The sequence below is a fragment of the Musa acuminata genome, chromosome BXJ2-4, assembly GCF_036884655.1.
Source record: "Musa acuminata AAA Group cultivar baxijiao chromosome BXJ2-4, Cavendish_Baxijiao_AAA, whole genome shotgun sequence".
Classification (NCBI taxonomy): domain Eukaryota; kingdom Viridiplantae; phylum Streptophyta; class Magnoliopsida; order Zingiberales; family Musaceae; genus Musa; species Musa acuminata.
This window is the reverse complement of record NC_088341.1, coordinates 35,432,224-35,449,818: the sequence shown is the minus strand read 5'-3', so window position 1 is coordinate 35,449,818 and position 17,595 is coordinate 35,432,224. Positions and strand designations below refer to the sequence as shown.

At 38.6% G+C, this 17,595-nt stretch overlaps 2 protein-coding genes and 1 pseudogene across 2 annotated transcripts; 1 reads left to right on the top strand and 2 right to left on the bottom strand.

Moving 5' to 3' along the window:
* Positions 1-1,055: 1,055 nt before the first annotated feature.
* Positions 1,056-6,403, bottom strand: LOC103982128 (uncharacterized). Its single transcript, XM_009398947.3, has 5 exons — positions 6,228-6,403; positions 5,367-5,548; positions 2,164-2,379; positions 1,802-1,935; positions 1,056-1,510 (listed from the first exon to the last, which is right to left on the bottom strand). The coding sequence occupies exons 1-5, from the start codon at positions 6,288-6,290 to the stop codon at positions 1,320-1,322; spliced, it is 786 nt and encodes a 261-aa protein (XP_009397222.2). The 5' UTR covers positions 6,291-6,403; the 3' UTR covers positions 1,056-1,319.
* A 3,429-nt stretch (positions 6,404-9,832) lies between these two features.
* Positions 9,833-10,207, bottom strand: LOC135608761 (uncharacterized). Its single transcript, XM_065101800.1, has one exon. It carries the CDS (start codon positions 10,205-10,207, stop codon positions 9,833-9,835), a length of 375 nt encoding a protein of 124 aa, XP_064957872.1.
* A 663-nt stretch (positions 10,208-10,870) lies between these two features.
* LOC135610534 (uncharacterized) lies at positions 10,871-16,562 on the top strand (annotated as a pseudogene).
* Positions 16,563-17,595: the final 1,033 nt, after the last annotated feature.

Below are 17,595 nucleotides of genomic sequence, written 5' to 3'. Positions count from 1 at the left end.
GCCCATATGACACTATTGTAGAACAAGACAACAAATCAGCCCTAGACACTACCATAAAGGCTCATCCAGCCATGTGCTACCTGGGTAGCTCTTGGGTGCTATCTTGAATGACATTTCACACCACTCTAAGGAGCTAGAAAACTCCCAAAATAACTATTTGGATGATTTGTTTCTGGGCAATTTTGTTTCTACGTGATAGCTACACACAACCTGCCATTACAAGCTTGAAACGACTATAAAAGTGAATCAAATGAGGCTGCTAAGCCTACTACAAACCCTCTACATATTGTGTAAAACACGAATAAAACCAAAAGACATTGACATATACGAGCATTAGATCAAACATCCTAATTATAGCTTTGTCCATAGAATAATAGCTTTGTCCATAGAATAATAGGATGATATTAACCAATTTGATAGTCTATCGTGGAGATCTAGTATAAGATTTGTATTAGCCTTTAAAAAAAAAAATTCTAATTTTTTTTCTTCAAAATTTGGTACATATGACACTCAATAGATCAATGTCAACTGGTATGATACCGTTCGAACCCTTGTACACTACCAATATATGAAATTGCGAAGACAAATAAGCATGTTTGAGAAAACATACATTAGCCACATTTACTTTTAAGCCTAATCCAACATATGATTATCACCAAGTTGTAGAAGGCAAACACATTTACATTAGCAATGAATTGTAACACTAAAAGTTATTTGTTATTTTGTTCAGACACTAGAAAATGCACTATGAATGATAAATTTCTGTAGCTATGTGCTATAAATTGCTTAGGTTTGTTCTAATGATCAGAGTAAAATAAACCCAACGTTTGTTTTGTTGTTCATCTAATTGGTTAGTGTGTTTTGTTCAGGACTCCTGCAATCACTCACTCTTGTAATTTTGCAGGGCTGATTTCAGCTGAAAATAATGAATTGAAACATGACAGGTCAAACAAGATGTTTCTGCATGCAGTGTGATGCATGAACATTGTACTGTCTCAAACTCAAGATTGTGTATGCAGATATAGGTTTGATTAAGCTGGCATATTTCACAAGGATAGTCATAAGCGAAGGTCTATAACTTCTTAAGTGATAGTATAACACCAAAGTGATAGCATACATAGCATGAGTTGAATCAAGAATAAATCTTGCACATGCAAGGAAGAAATCTGCTTAAATATGAAAGAAAAGGAAGAAAAAGGAAAAGAGTTTCGGAATGTACTGACCAAAAATATAGCCCTCTCCTTTCACCCTTTCTATTTACGTTCAGAACTAAACAAACACCACCTTCTCATTGTTTGGAAGAGGGTCCTGGAGATAACTTAATCATTGTTATGGAAACCTGGAAGAAGAGAGGTCAAGAACCCGACGACGAACATCTGAATCTCTTTCACCACTCGCCAAAAGTTGTTTCCATGTCCTTCGGGTTCAGGGTGATTCTCATTGGCATCTGGTGGTCCCTGGTTTTCAGCTGGTTGGTTCTGATTCTGATTGTTGACACCATAAATTTCACCTGCAGCCAATATAAAAGACATGTATTTAGAACAAAAAAAGAAAAACATGGCTCCAATTGGACTGTTTCCATTTTTGAAACAGCTTTTCCAGAATTTGTTATAGAAGTACACAAAATAGCAATTGAATAGTTCCTAAGAAAAATTCACTATACTGAGTACAATATCTTGATGCTTCACTGATATCCCCAAAACTTGTCGACATGATGTTATAGCTTGAGATTGAAGTCAAAAGAGCAATAGTAGTCAAAGAACATCAAGGAACATATTCTTGACAATTTTTAAGAGGATACCACGTTGAGGATTATTCTGACCATCATGGCCAACAGGAGGGCCATTCTGTGGTTGCATAGGAGCTTGCTGTCGTGGAGGGGCTCCTGCTTGCTGAAGCCAACGTATAAAAGGAGCAAAGACTCCAGTTTGATATCTGTGCAATTAGGAAGGCATAAAGAAATGAGAAGTCAAGCAATCTACCAGAAAAGCTACTAAGAGATCAGCCAAATTTCTGCTATCACATTTTAAAGCTCGTATAATAACCAAAATAATCTAGATTGTTGGTGGTTAATGGGGCCTCAACATCCAATTTACTTCAAAACTATGGAAAATGAGATCACAAATATAATCCAGGAACTGAAGTGAAAGAATTTGTGCTCACAGGTACACCAATAATGCAAACAAAACAAGGAGAACAAGCTTTTGTGGTGATCCATCCTGACTTAGAAGAAAGACCATAGCCGCCAATTTGATGATCAGACCCAAGTCAAGCTGAAACGCAAAGTGGAATCTCCTTACTACTACTTGTCTCTGAGGGCCATGTTGCTGCCTCACTTCCTGCCCATGCTCATCAGTAGCTCCTCCAGATACTTGCCTCCTGAAAGGTGAACATAATATATAAGAGGACGTATAAGTTGACAGTATTGTTTGTAGCATGCTTTCCTTCTGCTTAGGACATACTGATCCAACGGTAACCTGACAGGGTACATCTGATCTACATTCGAATGGCCCAAAGGTGACCTGATTGATTTCGATCGATTTCTTGTCCTTATGGCTTGAATTAATTGAATGCAACCAGAGTTGGCTGATTTTGTATTTGTGTAGTTGATTTGGTAGCATCAAAATGGTAAAATAGAAGAGAGGAGGAAACGAAGCATTGCAGGATAAAAGGAAAGCAAAAATGGAAACCTATCTAATTCATTTATTATATAAAGATTATAAACTTTTTTTTTTCATGAGAAGACAGACTTATCATCTAGATCAAGGTTTGCCTTATTGATATGTACCGGTATACTGGCCAACTGTTGATATAGTATGTATCAAGGCATACCGACATACCGTATGTTAGTACGTCTAGCAATATCAATGATATGGTAAAATTACCGAAAATTACTCTAAAAGTTTCTGAAAAATAGAAAAAAAAATTAGATTAAGATTTTTAAGTTGAAAATAAATATAAATTTAGTATAATTTTAACAAAATAATCTAAATTAGGAAAGAATAGTGACAAATATCTTTTTTGAACTTTGCGAAGTAACTTTGTGGTATGTTCCAAACCTTCCTTCTATTAATATTGAATTATTTACAAAGAAATGATTTGATTTGTTAGATTATTTTTTAAACTTAAACTTTAAGATTCAAATGAATCAAGTAATCAATCGATGGATATATCTGATTTTACCATAAAAAAGAATGACGAGACTCTACGGACGATGGATCCAGGTCCTCGATCCAATATATCTATATATCGATTTGATGTTTGTCAGACCCAATCCTAAAAATGATCCCACGACATAGTATCCTGATACACTGTATATTGTTAGTGTATCGATGTGGTGATAGTCATTGTCCGATCATCGTAAACCACGTGTCTGAAGCAACTCCTGAGGCAAGGACAATTGTAGCATATATCGGGGCAGAGCATGGAGAATATTAGAACTTCTACTTTTGTCATTGATCTGTTGCTCTGTATGATAAGATCAATCACTGTACTACTGCTCGAAGAAGTGTGACCACCTATTAATCCACTACTGCTGGCCATAAGATTCTCCACAATATGACGGTTGTGAATACGATGAACTTCGCTTTATGTCTACATCATGTAGGCTCTATCGCATTTGCTCAAAATCATCCACTGTCTTCCCCTTCTATGTATAAACTTGATCAATACCTTATTGAATTCCATGATCTGAATCTTGGGTAGCATGTGTAAAATACTGCTCCTCGATCAATGCACCACCCTCAAATTGTGTGGACGAGACCATCAACTCCCTGATGTCGTCACCATCATCGCTCAAGGCACTATTGTCCACGTCACTACCATGTCTCTAGACCGAGCAGGTCGTTGAATGTGATTGAGAAGGTGTCTCATCGCTTGATTCGATTCTTTCCAACGGTACGACTGATACACCAACGGTACGACTGATACAACTGCCTTCCCCTTTGCCTTTGCACGATGGGCGGACGATTATGGCAGAAGAAAGGGTTTAAAAACTTTTTTCAATGGTTCAAACGGTCAAATTAACCATTTGCAATAAGGCTATCTTAGCGCTTCATCGATAACGGTCGAAATCCGACCATTACTGATCGGTACAGGTCGATAATGGTCGGATTTCAATCATTACCGACCGGTGCAGACCCTGTAACGCCCGATACAGAGTCATGTAATGGGTACCGCTCGATGGAGGGCGGTCCGTGTACCAATCCCTTGTCGGACCGATACATACTACCTATATCGAGTGACACAGCTCGATATGGCGAACCCTGATTTGGATAATGGTTCTCCCATCCCCATCCAACAAACCTTAGGGAAATCATGATCTTAAGATGATCAATGATAAAAGTACAATTATGCAAAGCATCTTATGCATATATAAATATGATAATGAGTCATTCTTTTATGGTAGGTGCTTGCAATTATTGGTGTTCCACATTCACGGTAGTTATTCAGGTAGAAGGATGCCCTTTTTATACTATGTGTTTAAACAACGTGCTAATGCACAATGCAATATGTGACTTCATAAGGTCACAATTGTATAATAAACTACCAAAACTAAGGATAGTTCATTCTTCATGTTTTTCTATCTCGTTCTTTAACCATAATATTCAGCAAATAGTTTTACAGAACAATGGATGCTGAATTGTATGACACATTGGCAAATGAGAACTCTAAAGGGAGAAGGTGAACCTGCATAATGTAAACCAAAAACAAGGACACATATCGTTGTAACAAAAATCCCTGTGGAAAACTGCCAAAAATTCAATTACAAGAAAGATCATTAGTTGACACAATAAAAGATAATGTAACAAAAAAATGTTTTCTCAAGCTTATGCATGGCAGTTCAAATGTGCAATATTGACAAACGTGAATGTTTTTTAGAGAAGTTTGGACTTGTTTCCAGAAAATGAAAATATCTATTATGGATGAATACAACAAAGCCACATTTCAATCTCAATATTCAGTTTTAGCCAATTATCTTAACATTGCAGAGGCTTACATCAGGAGAAGCAGCCTATGCATCTAGCAGAAATATGTTCAAGAAGAAATAGAATACACTCATATGCTAGTTATCTTTTGATCAAGTCATTGACCATAAATGCTCTTCGATAACAAAGCTATCATCTAATAATCAATCATACTTTATAAATTTCCAGACTATAAAACATGTAAAAATTCTTTTTTCAAGCCTTGTTGTTTTTTTTTTTCTCAATAGAAAGAGTAGAAAGAAGACTTCAACAAACATTTTTCAATAGAAAGAGTATTGTGACGAACTAGAATTTTTCTTTTTCTACAGTGACTGCATTTTAGCTTAACGCAAAAAGGAAAAGCCAATCAAATTTAGCATATAGAAAATAAAAGCTTACGTTGGTATATTATACTTCAACGGAATAAGCATAGTAGGAGAAATCCCAGCCATCGGCCCCATGTATGGAAGATACGGAATAGCATAAATTCCTGAACCATGTTCATCGGAATCTGAACTTTGGAAAGGAACCATTCCAGGAAAGATGAGTGGGGACATCTGGAAGCCACAAACATCTGGTACCTGAATTGCCAACATATATTAGATCACTAAGCATCAAAAGACATATGATTGGATCCTAAGGGGAGAAAGAAAAATTTAAAAGGATCTAGGTTTATGGTGCAATCAAAAGGTTCTCTCAGAACTGACGTGAAGAATTCCCAAGAATGACGCGAAAGCAAAACTATCATTTCTAAAAATCAACCGATACAAAAAATGCCAACTTAAACATCATCGTTCAAGAATTTCACTCGATTAGCTCATTTTATCTAAAACGGATTCATAAATGTTGTCCTGATCTTCCAGGAGAACTCGCCAATTCATATCCAAAAGGTTCCTTAAGGCTCAAAAGACTCACTTCTATGCACAAATATGACGCAAAACACCCCTCGAAGACATGAAAATAACGTCCAAAAGGGGGAAAAAAAGACTAAATCTTCACAGTGTTGACAATCTCTAGGTTATAACCCAGCCAGAATCAATTCACTCAAAGAAAACACGAGAGTCCCACGAAAATGTAACCGAGAGTGGAATCTTGAAACCGAAACGTGTAATCACAAAAGCGACAGCAAATATAATGAAAGATCGAACTTGATCCACAAATCGGTAGATACAAGCCCCAGCTCTAGGAAACAGATCCAATTCAGCAAAGGAAAACGGATCCAAGCCGACGAATCGAAAGGATCCAAGCGATTACACGCACCTGAGGCGTAAGACCGCCATCCGTGGTTGGCGGTGTCGGATCGGTTTGGGGTTCTTCCGCCATTCGCCGAAGAGGAGAAGAGAACGGAGGCCTGCTTAACCGAGGCAGACCCGAGCGCGAGCCGAGCGGTACGTTGTTCCCGCACGCGGCGGCCGTAGGCCGAGCTGGACACGTCACGCATTAGATCTGGACGGTTCACCGCCCGGAATAAAAACCATCGCAAGGCAAGATTCGTGAAACGGAAACGGAAACGGAAATGGAAATGCTTTCCAGGCGGACAGCTGATCTTTATGTGGGACCCACGTAAACCCAACACCCACGTCAACCGTAAAACTTTTAGCAAAACATCAGGGGTGGTGCGATCCGGTAGAGGTTTCATGAGGGTAAGAAAATAAGAACCGCAGAAGACCACTGTGACAGACGCCGTATCCACATGAATAAACATATAAAAGCGAACAAATGAATAAACACGCCATTAGTTTTGAGAAAGATGATGATCCCAAAATAAACAACATCATCCAAGCAAACACAGGAAGTAATTGTGAAACAAAGACGATTTATCCAAGCATCATCATACTCACTCGATCAAATACTACACAGTAAATACTTATGAAACAAAGACGAGATATTCAAGCATCATCATTTCAACAATTTCCTATATAATATCATCATACTCACTAAATCAAATACTTCCTGGACTCATGATATAGTCGATAGATACATGATTCTTCGTACAAACAAACGTTTGACTCTATGGTCAAATTACATGTAAAGCGATCAGGGCGAACTTTCGGTCCACTAAAACCAGCTCTCACCGGTCCTAATTTTTGTGTGTGCAGTCAGCTGTCTTCTTCATCAGATTGTGCCTCGGGAGCCTTCATTTGTTGTGGAGACAGAACCTGTAATGGATTGAAGTGTCAATCCTGAAGAGACAATCGTTACATAGACAATATGTATATCTAATTTCGTTTATCCTTTCGTACTCAAAATTTAATTTGAGAAGTTCTTCATCTACAAAACAACTTTTTCTAGAAAACATTGAAGAGCAGGAACATGGCAGAGATTCTAAAGGAGGTAGAAGCACAAAACAAATAAGCAACCAGAACTTCGTAGGCAAATCATTCATTACATGCTCTGTTGTTATCAATTAGATTCCACTTCAGTATCAGAATGGAATCGAATACGATTTTTTTAAAAAAATGTGTAGGTCAAATATCTCCACCTAAATAGAGTTTTGTGCTAGAAATTTCTCAGATATGCATACAAATGAATGTTGGCATTAATGAAAATTAACAACAATATCCTCAATCGTAAAACCATCATCTGTTTCTTACTCTATATCATCCCTAAACATGGTTCTTGCTATTCCAAAACATGGTTTCCCATCCCTATTTAACAAATGTGATTATAAGATTCAGTGACAGGCCTACAACTTGCGTATGATAACTCATCCCACCGCAAGCTAAATCTAAGTTTTGGAGGGTTCGTCCAATTTTACCTGGATCTGGTTTGGGAACCTGCAACTGGTATCCCTAGTCAATATCTGTCATTCTGATCTGGTACATCTTCATCTTACATGTATGTGCAAGCTGTACCCTGACCCTATATTGATATCCTCACTAAATTCACCCCTTCCCCACCCGATTTACAAAATACATTTAACCTTCCCCTTGTGTCTGGCAATTTTCTTCCCAGAGTTGTCTTACCAAGAACAAAGGATAATGCCACACCACAGAATTTATGGCAGGATGTTGACAATGATGCGGAGCAGCAAAATATGAGCCCTGATTGACAAGCAGGCACAGAGATCTTGATGAAGGTTGTACCCATGTTGCTTTTCATGGATAAACCAACGACAACTCCTATCCTTGCAAAATCATGGACATATGATACCGAGCCTCTTATTTATCTTCACTGTCCATTCAAATTTGTTTTGTCGATCTTTGTCTTCTTCTCACTATCTCAGCTGATGGTATTAGGATATTTTCAACAGGTTATTCATAATTATTTACAATGACAATCAAGCAATGTCTTCTTCCTTGGAGCCCACAAACTTTGTTGGAAATGGACCATAAAGCTCCAGCACATTAATTGATTTATCTACAGATTAATATCATTTTCATTTACAATTATCAACTAAAAAATGACTGTCTAAAGCATGGTAAATGATTAATATTACATATAAAGCCTGGTCGACCACATTGCAGATTATACCTTTAAAATAAGAACAAGAACATATAATAAACTAGTCTAGGTCCAACATATAAGGGGTGACATGCAATAAATGTTAGCTAAGGGCCATGATACATCAAACAAATATGGTGCAAGTCCGTAAGAACGAACTCTCCAGTCTCCAATCAAAATCAGCTCATTATCTCATAGAAACACCAAATTCATTTGAAATTCCTAACCCTAAAAGTGAAAGCTTTGATATGAATCCCGTGTGCCTTCTCTCTATTTTGTTGACATTAAAGGCACCTCTATTACCTAATTTATTTTTCTATCAGGCTTAGCATATGGTCTTATACTGTATCAGTCACCTGAAGATGTCAATGAATTTATAATTTAGAGATGCTATTTTATATCCTGAAACAGAGGAAATACAACCAACAACTGCTTCCCATTGATATAAACTGACCCAACCTGCAAATAGCCCCAGCACCGTACAACTGGTGGTTGCATCAACATCTGATAATTTTCTCTCACAGATCTGATCTTCCGTTAGCACTATGTTAGAAACAAGATTAGCTTGTAGGCGATATGCATTAGATATTCCGTCTACGCGGGCCACATTTATGGTTTCGAAGAATCAAGTGTTGCGATAAAATAAGAACAAAGATCCAAAACCGAGTGCAGGCAAGGAATATCAAGCTAAAACAATAAAGCCGAAGATCAAAACCAACTGAAATAATAACACTAAAATATACTAAAATATAACGTGATAAAATCCTCATTTGGTTGAGGTAAACAATCTCGGGCAAACTAAAAGATAGGTCTAATATAAGAAAAAATAATGCACATTCTCTCTTGTAATAAGAGAAAAGGAGGAAGAGAAACTCACAAAAGGAAGAAACCTAGGAATTTAGTATAAACTTCTCTGACACCTTCTCTCTTGTAATAAGAGAAATTGAGGAAAAAAAACTAACGAGAAACTCATAAAAGGAAGAAACCTTGGTATTTGGTATAAACTTCTCCGACACCTTCTCTCGTAATAAGAGAAACCGAGGAAGAGAAACTCACAAAAGGGAGAAACAAGGAGGAATCCAAATGAGAAGACTTCCTCCCCTCACTTCTCTCTTTTTTCCTCTCTCGCTCTCTTTCTTCTTCTTTTTTTCTCTCTATTCCTCTCTGATCTCTGCACCGCACTGGATGGATTTTCTATCTGCATCTACGTGACTTTTATAGGCACGAAGAGGGGTTGCAACCTTACGCAACCTCTCTTTTTTTTTTTTTTTCTGTTTTATCTTACGGCAAATTTCGATAAAGAAACTAAATTTCTAAACTTTAGATTATATCACAGTTGAAGAGCAAAAAGACTCTTTAAACATCTTGTTGCTACCTTCGGCCGATGAGAGCCAACCACGCTCGTTGCTAAACGATATCATCTAATCCGAGGAGAGCGGATGCGAGAGATTGAAATCCTCGAGCCCGGTGACGACCTCCACGAGGACGAAGGGGTGATTCTGGGGCGGGGCCCAGTAGGAGGCGCCGGGGACGAAAGGGAGCCAATCGGGGGCGTAGTGCTGGGCGACCATGCTTTGGATGGCGTCGTCAACGGGGGGCATCAAGCGGGCATCGCGTTCGCCAGAATCGGATCCAGATCCCGAGCTCGATTCCGATCCGGAATCCTCGGCGTCGACCACGGTATCCTCCAGGAACACCGTGCGGCTGGAGCGGTGGCAGAGGGAGAGGCGGAGGGCGGCGGGGAGGAGGCGGCGCGGAGACTGGAATAGGGCTGGGAAAGAAAGAATTCGAGCCATTCGATCGAGTCACAAAAGAGCAGATGGGAGCAAAGAGGGGAGGGGATGCATAGACATAGGGAGGAGGTGGCGGCGCGTGGTGGGCCGTAAGGATTGGAGAAGGAATCGGGGATGGGAAGGGACCCACGGTTACCGTAAAAAAGATCGGCGAGATGTAACAGCGTCATTAAGCATTCATTGCATGCAGACTTTTCGTTTTAGGGCAACGATTTATGTTTTATGCCGATTAATTATCCAAATATTATAATCTATTTTGAAATTTTGATTATCCAATTAGGCAAGGATTTATGTTTTATCAGATAATCTATATGCATTATGTATAAAGAAAATATTTTGATTATATCAAGTATTTTATTATTATTATTATTATTTTTCATAGGTGATATTATTATAATAAAGCCTCTGTGATCGGTGTGTTTGTTGTTAGGTTAAGTGGAAGGATGCTGAAAGGTTTCACAGACTAAGAGGAGGATTTGAATGGGATCGAGACACTATCACATGGACCTGAGCTGCTGACGTCGGGATTGGGGCGCGCAAAGCTATTGTGTTGGCGTCGAGCACGCACGAGCGTCGAGTCGCCTGACTCGGTGACGTCGGGTTTGAGAAATCAACGTGGGCCCCGCGTGCCGAACCGTTCACCTTGACGTCGCCGTTACGGAGTGACGGTAACGTCCCATTCGTAGGCATCCGCCGTTTTTATATGCGGACAGTTGGAGCGTCTCTCATCTCTTCCTCGAAAGAGAGCGCGATCTCGATTTCTAGGGCTAGGGTTCCGAGCGTTGAAGGTTCTCGCTCCGATGGCGTTGCGGGCGTTCTACAACGAGATCAAGGGGATGAAGGTGAGGGAACTGCCCTCGTACCTGAAACCGAAGCTGCTTCGGGGGATCGCTACATCGAGAAGCACATCGAGACCAGGTCCATCGAGCCCCTCTACCACGTCTGCTTCGGGGGCATGATCTTATCCTACCTTGTCGCCCTCCCCGAGGAACGCCACCACCGCGAGCACCAGCAGCGGCACGCCGGCGGCGGTCATCACTGATCGCGGTCGCCGCCTCCTCCCGATCCACCCAGGTCGAGCTCAGAACCCTGCACCTTAAATATCAGTTTTTCTTTATTCTTGAAGTTGAAGTAAGAACCAATAATTCAGAGTTTGTTGGTTTTGTTTGCCTATTTAATGTTGTTTCTACGAGGACTAGACATTCATCCATCGTACGGATTTAATTTGCTCATGTACAATGGAATATTTTAAGCGATCATTATGCTGTTTTGTGAGATAGGATTTCCACTACTGCTAACAAACCGGGCAAATTACAAATTATCTCATGTAGTTAGAACTCTTTAATATCCCGATCTCTAAACTCAAAAAATTTATAATGGAATCCATGTAGTTATGAAAGTGAAATATCTAACTTCATTTACCTTAGCGTCGTCGGTTTCATCGAAGAAAACATGAAAATGATGGACAAAAAAATAATTTCAGTATCCCAATTATATCTTCGATGGTGGCAGATGATGACGTCGTTAAGGACCGCGGGTGACTATTGTGGATGAAGAGAGAGACCAACGATGAGAGGTGGAGGCAAAGGGAGAGGAGGAAGAGTACGACGCAGATGCCGACGCTCTGCATCTATATCGGTGTTGCTCGGTAACTACGTCGGCACCGACGCGGATGCAGATGTAAAACGATGCCACTCTGTATCTGCATTGGCGCCGACAATGATGCGGGGAAGGGTGGCACCGCTCGACATTTGTGTCGGCGTCGACAACAATGCAAAGAAGGGCGGCACTGCTATGCATCTGCGTTGGTGTCGACAACGATGCGGGGAAGGGCAGCACCGTTATGCATTTGCGTCGATGCTGGCGCAGTTGTCGAGCGACTCCGATACAGATATAGAGCGTCGACATCTACATTGTCTTCTTCCTCCTCTCCCTTTGCGTCACCTCTCGTCATTGCTCTCCCTCTTCACCCACAATAGCCACCCGTGACCCCTAGTGGCGTCGTCGTTCGTCACCATTGAAAACGTAATTGAGATATTGAAATTACCTTTTTGTCTATCGTTTTCGTGCTTTCGTCAGTAAAACCGACAGCGTTAGGGTAAATAGAGCTAGATTTTTCACTTTCATAACTATAGCGATTCTAATATAAATTTTTTAAGTATAGGGATAGGGATGTTAAAGAAGTCTAACTACAGGAGATAATTTATGATTAGTCCTAAAAAACCCTATTTGACTCTTAAAGAGCTTTTAGACAATATGTGAGAACGTTTATAAGAGAGGAGCAAGAATTGGGAGTGAATTGCTGATTACATAGATTTGACTCGTCATGTCAGGGAGTCAACATCAAATACTTGCAATATAAATTGAACACGACTTGGAGAAATTATAAACTTGAGTATCATTAGGAAAGTTGCTTGTACTGCACATGCATCCTTGCCTGGGTGTGCAGTCTAAGTTGTAAAATGAATCTGTTGTTGGACTAAAACTGTTGCTTTAAAGCTAGTGATAATAATCTGAAAGCGAATCATTGACTGTTGGAAGCTGCTCATGCAACAATGTTCACTTGATCAGTCATCTTGCCTTTGCTGCTGGACCTAATTTCCCCAACTGTGTTGATTTGCTGGCTTAAGTGAACCTTTAAAGGAGTCTATGATGTTTTCTCTATATGAAGCATTGGTCTGTGTTTTCTTGCTGGTGATGAACTGAGAAAACAAGGGAAGAGAAGCCTTGGTATGAAGCAAACAGGTGCTTTTCAAGAAGTATTACTGACCAAATAAACAGCTATAAAATAAGAAGTGAATTCCCTTGTCGAGTGTCATAAATTTGATGATCAGAGATCGAAAACAACATGATACCCTAGGTAGTTTAGGAGTGGGCGTGAAGTTGAATAAAAGTTGGCATGGGAAGGTCCAAATATGATCATGGACACAAGCATTCAAGGTTTTTTTTAGTAACTTGACTGGAAATGTTCTTCCCATGTTACAATTTTTTTTTTTTCGCTTTTTTGTGTTGACCCTCTAAGATTGGTTAGAAGAAAAATCCGAGAAATTTTCTAACAGAGGAATAGCTTTGGAATATGGAACATCAGTTGTATGGTTAAGTGAAATCTTTCTTATTATTTATGTAGATTAGGCTAATCCTGGGAGCCATGTCTAAGTCTTTTGAAATCAGTTGACTATAAACTGAGGAACTTGAAATTTTGAGCATCACCAAGTTGTTGAATAAATGAACCTGCTCTTAAGCATCGTAAATTAGGTGATTTAAAAATAGATGTGAAATTGAAAGCAGTTGGCATGAGAAGGCCGAGAAATGGATAATGGATGCAGGCCTCAAAAGGCAATTTAGTAACTTGACTGGAAAATTTTCCATTTTCCATTTTCTGTGTATTCTATTGGTAATCCTTTCATCTTTTGAACTGCAGAGAGATCATTTTATAACAAAAGACATTGATGTAGGAATTGATGAAAAAATTATTGCTTTTATATATATGGAAACTCTGTAAGTTCAAGAGTTGAAACATGAAAAACTTCCGTCTGCCTCAAAAGTTGGTGACACAATGCATTCAGAACATGTGTCATATATCATATGTCCTTCCGACCATCTTGTTTGGCCATGCTTGATATGATCTTGTCCTAATATAGTGGGCGAGTCCCCTGTTATGGAGATCTCCCTTCATCTCCCCTAGCATAGGCTTGATTCCTTCTTAGATTTGTTTTCTCATTAAGAATACAAACTTATATGTTATTTCCCCATTTCTTTTATTTTGCTTTAGCATTTGAAGTTATAGGTTTAATAATTATGATCGACCTATCATCAATGTTATACAAGAAGGAATTGTAGTTAGCAAATTGATGACTTCGGGTTTGGGTTAAAAATAGTTCTCTTCTAATGGTAAATGTGGTAGAATGTTGAACTTTGAAGATGAAGTGAAGGTAGCTTTTTTTATATTCTCTGATGTGCATATTTTTTTTATAAATTATAATGCAAGTTATGAACAATGCTCGGCAGTGTTTTAGAGCTGCTTTATTCGTGTCTGTGACATCTTTGTAGCTAGAAATTGGCATCTGGTAAGCTATCTAATGTCTGACCAGGAATAATTAACTTGAGCTTTGATGCAGCCACCTGAGAGCTACATTAGTTCATTTGTGCATGACACATGTAGCTGCCTTCTTATTAAATATTTGTTGAATTTACATGATAACTTATGCAAGGTTGTGCTGGTTTGTATATATGCAAGGATAGAGTAGGATTAGCTAAGGTTGTATATATATAATACACCTGAAACATGGGTTGTTTAAGGTCCGGTGGTGTATCAAACTCTGTTGACAAAGGTTGAGGGTTCGAAACCTCAATTGACACAATTTTAAAGATGTTAGCTAACTTAGTTGGTAAAGACATTGATAGTTTATCGTAAGGTCATGTGTTCGAATCCTACCTTCATCACTTATCTTTTGTAAAATAAAAAAAGAAGGTAGGGTTAGCTAGCTGGGCAAATCTTGACCACATGAGTCAGTGATACATCTCTTTTGTTGGAATCCTTCCTCTTTCCCATTCACACCATTATATTTCTTTATTTTCTCATCTACCGCCAGGTATTGAATTATTGTGGATATCAAAATAATGAGGATTCATTTTGATGAATTGATCAGGAGGAATTGATGCTGCAGAAGTGAAAAAAAGGTCACTATGAGAATTTTATTGGAAAACTCCATGAATATCTAAACAGATCTGTCATGTTTAGGCTCTAAAATATCAAACAACTTCTTCAGCCAAATAAATGATGCAATATGGGTCTAAGAGATGGGAAAAAGGAGTAAAATTGAATAATTTCAATTTTCAAGAAAGAAAGAAATCCAGGATAAGTGAGAGTTACAACAGAGCTTGTGCTGAAACGATTGACTACGTAAACTGCTGTCCTGAACAACATCATATTAAACTTGTTAGGCACCTCCTCAAGTAATACTCAAATCCTTGGTATTCAAAACATTGCAGCAATTGTTCTCCAAGCGGGCATGTAAGGGAAATTATCATCCCAGTAAGGATTGATCTATCATCATGCTGTTGGGATTTGGATGCTGTTATAAACCATTGAGAAGTTGGATTTTTTAGCTTATTTTGATTCCCCATACCCAAGTCAGCATTTTTTTTATTACCTAGTACAAGATGCCAACCACCTGAATGTTTTAACATAGACGAGTCAGTATATAGACTGCAACGATGATTATGTACAGTCTACAGTCTGCAGGAGGAGATAACAAAGGCAGGGATGAATATTGGAAATGTTTACCCTATTCCTTGTGATTAGTATATTACAAAGGATACTTTCTTGATAAATACTAGTCATCTTAAATGTATGAGATTTCTATCAGACATTAATTTTCGTGTGAATTTTTTCGCATTAATTTTCTGGCATACTGTCAAGCTGCTGTTTTTCAGATTAAGCTCAAAATTAGCATGCATCTAGAAACATAAATGGGTATATCTGAATTTCAATCTGCTTTATGATAGATCTCCATTGCATCTGCTCACCTTCACACGGGGATCTGCCAATCTGCTTACTGTTCAAAGGATGCCAACTTCATTTTTAAGACCTTATTTTTGCGTTTTCACCTCTATTTTCACTGAATTCTCCATAGCAAGGATGAAAATATTTCTTGAACATGATCGAATATGAACTACAGGCATCCACAAAGCACTATGAAAAGTTAATCAGTCGATTGTGGTATCAACGTCGAGTATCATTCATATCCACTACGCTCTGAGTCTGCATCATTCAGTTTGGACCTCACTTGATCTCATTTTCTTATTGTCAGGATTGAAGAGCATTTACATGGAAGGCTAAAGATGGATACCTGCATTCCTTTTCTACTTCCCTAAGCCAACTTGCTTATAGTTTATTTGCAAAAACTGCAAATATAAATTGCAAAAAAACAGTAGATTGCAGTTCTCCTTTCCAATATATTGTCACGAGTTTAAGTGTTTAACACTGCCTCTGATTCAAACTTTGTGTTTTTATGGCAAAAACAGCATTGTTCACCAGTACACAAGTAAATTTCTGGCTGTCTGTGCTGTAGTCATACTGATGCCTGTAAGCTACCTTGCTACTGAGTGGTCCTTGCTAACAATTGAAGCTTCACCTTAGCGGGACTTAGTTTAATAAGTTGCTTCAGCATCTGTAGATTAAGCTGAATTACATCCAATAAATTGGAATATTATGGTATTGTTGCTGTTCTATAGTGTATGAATTACTTGGGAACATATGTTGTTGTACCATGGCAAACTTACTATTTTCTGTAAGGACGAATCTACCTTTGCAATCAATCTCATTTACTGCTGTGAAATAAATATAATGACTGATTGTTAAGATGTGTCCCTGCAATTAAATTATACTTTTCACATGCTTGCTTTTTCTGTGCCGCAGTGCTAACTACATTCTCTTTGCATTTTTCTGCCCGCAAATCGATTGAAGACTGGGTTTTGGATGGGAGTTGATAGCAGTTTTGGCAACAATCATAAGAATATATGACATATCCTCTTAAATATTGTAGAAATACTGAAACTACATTCTGAAATTTAGTACAACCAGAGAGCAAATAAATGTGCGGGTCTTTCGAGGGTGCATGGCACAATGGATCAGTTTGGAACTGCTGGCTAAGAATTATGATGAGGCATACATTCACACATTAAAAGAGGAATGAAATCAGGAAAAATAAATAAACTATGTTGCACTTTTTCCATATGCAGTCAGTAACAGCAAAATTAGCCAATTTTGTTTGTTGTTTCTACATAACACTTCACTGGAGAAGCAGTGCGCTAAGGATATCTGCAAGATGACAGGAATATGTTTGGTCTAAATGCATATTCTAACGCTACACAACATTATCATGCTATGTGGTCTGCTACTCAGCTTCACTATCTCTTCTGATATTTTTGGAGATTTCAAGACATCATTATTCAAAAAATACACTACTTGGAAGCATTAATTTAGGTCTATATCATGTTTCCCACTGATCCACTAATAACAATCTGCCAATGGCACATTACCACATCAGCCTTTTTTTTTTTTTTTTTGCAGGACAGATTATCAAGGTGGCCGATGCTCCAGTATTCTACCATTACCTCTGACATGGTTTTTTCTCAATAAGAAACTGATGCCAGTTCAGCTAAGTGATCCAAGTTGACAAAAACCGGCTTCATCGGTATCCTCTTTGAGACTCAGGTCAGTCAACAATTACTACTACTATGGCTGTACTGCCACATAAACGATCATGTTGCACAAAACCTACCCTAAAGAAAAGGCCATAACTAAATTGCTCTACAAGCTCAATTGTTAAGATGTAAGGTATTTTCATGGCAATAACTTTACTCAGGGTCTTTGTAGAGAGACCGGC

What these genes read in the sequence shown, in the direction of transcription:
- LOC135608761 (XM_065101800.1), bottom strand. Translation starts at nt 10,207, where the DNA reads ATGGCTCGAATTCTTTCTTTCCCAGCCCTATTCCAGTCTCCGCGCCGC.
- LOC103982128 (XM_009398947.3), bottom strand. Translation starts at nt 6,290, where the DNA reads ATGGCGGAAGAACCCCAAACCGATCCGACACCGCCAACCACGGATGGC. An exon ending in ATGGCGGTCTTACGCCTCAG is followed by an intron (nt 5,549 to 6,227) that starts GTGCGTGTAATC and finishes TTGGCAATTCAG; the next exon opens with GTACCAGATGTTTGTGGCTT. An exon ending in TCAGAATAATCCTCAACGTG is followed by an intron (nt 1,511 to 1,801) that starts GTATCCTCTTAA and finishes TATTGGCTGCAG; the next exon opens with GTGAAATTTATGGTGTCAAC.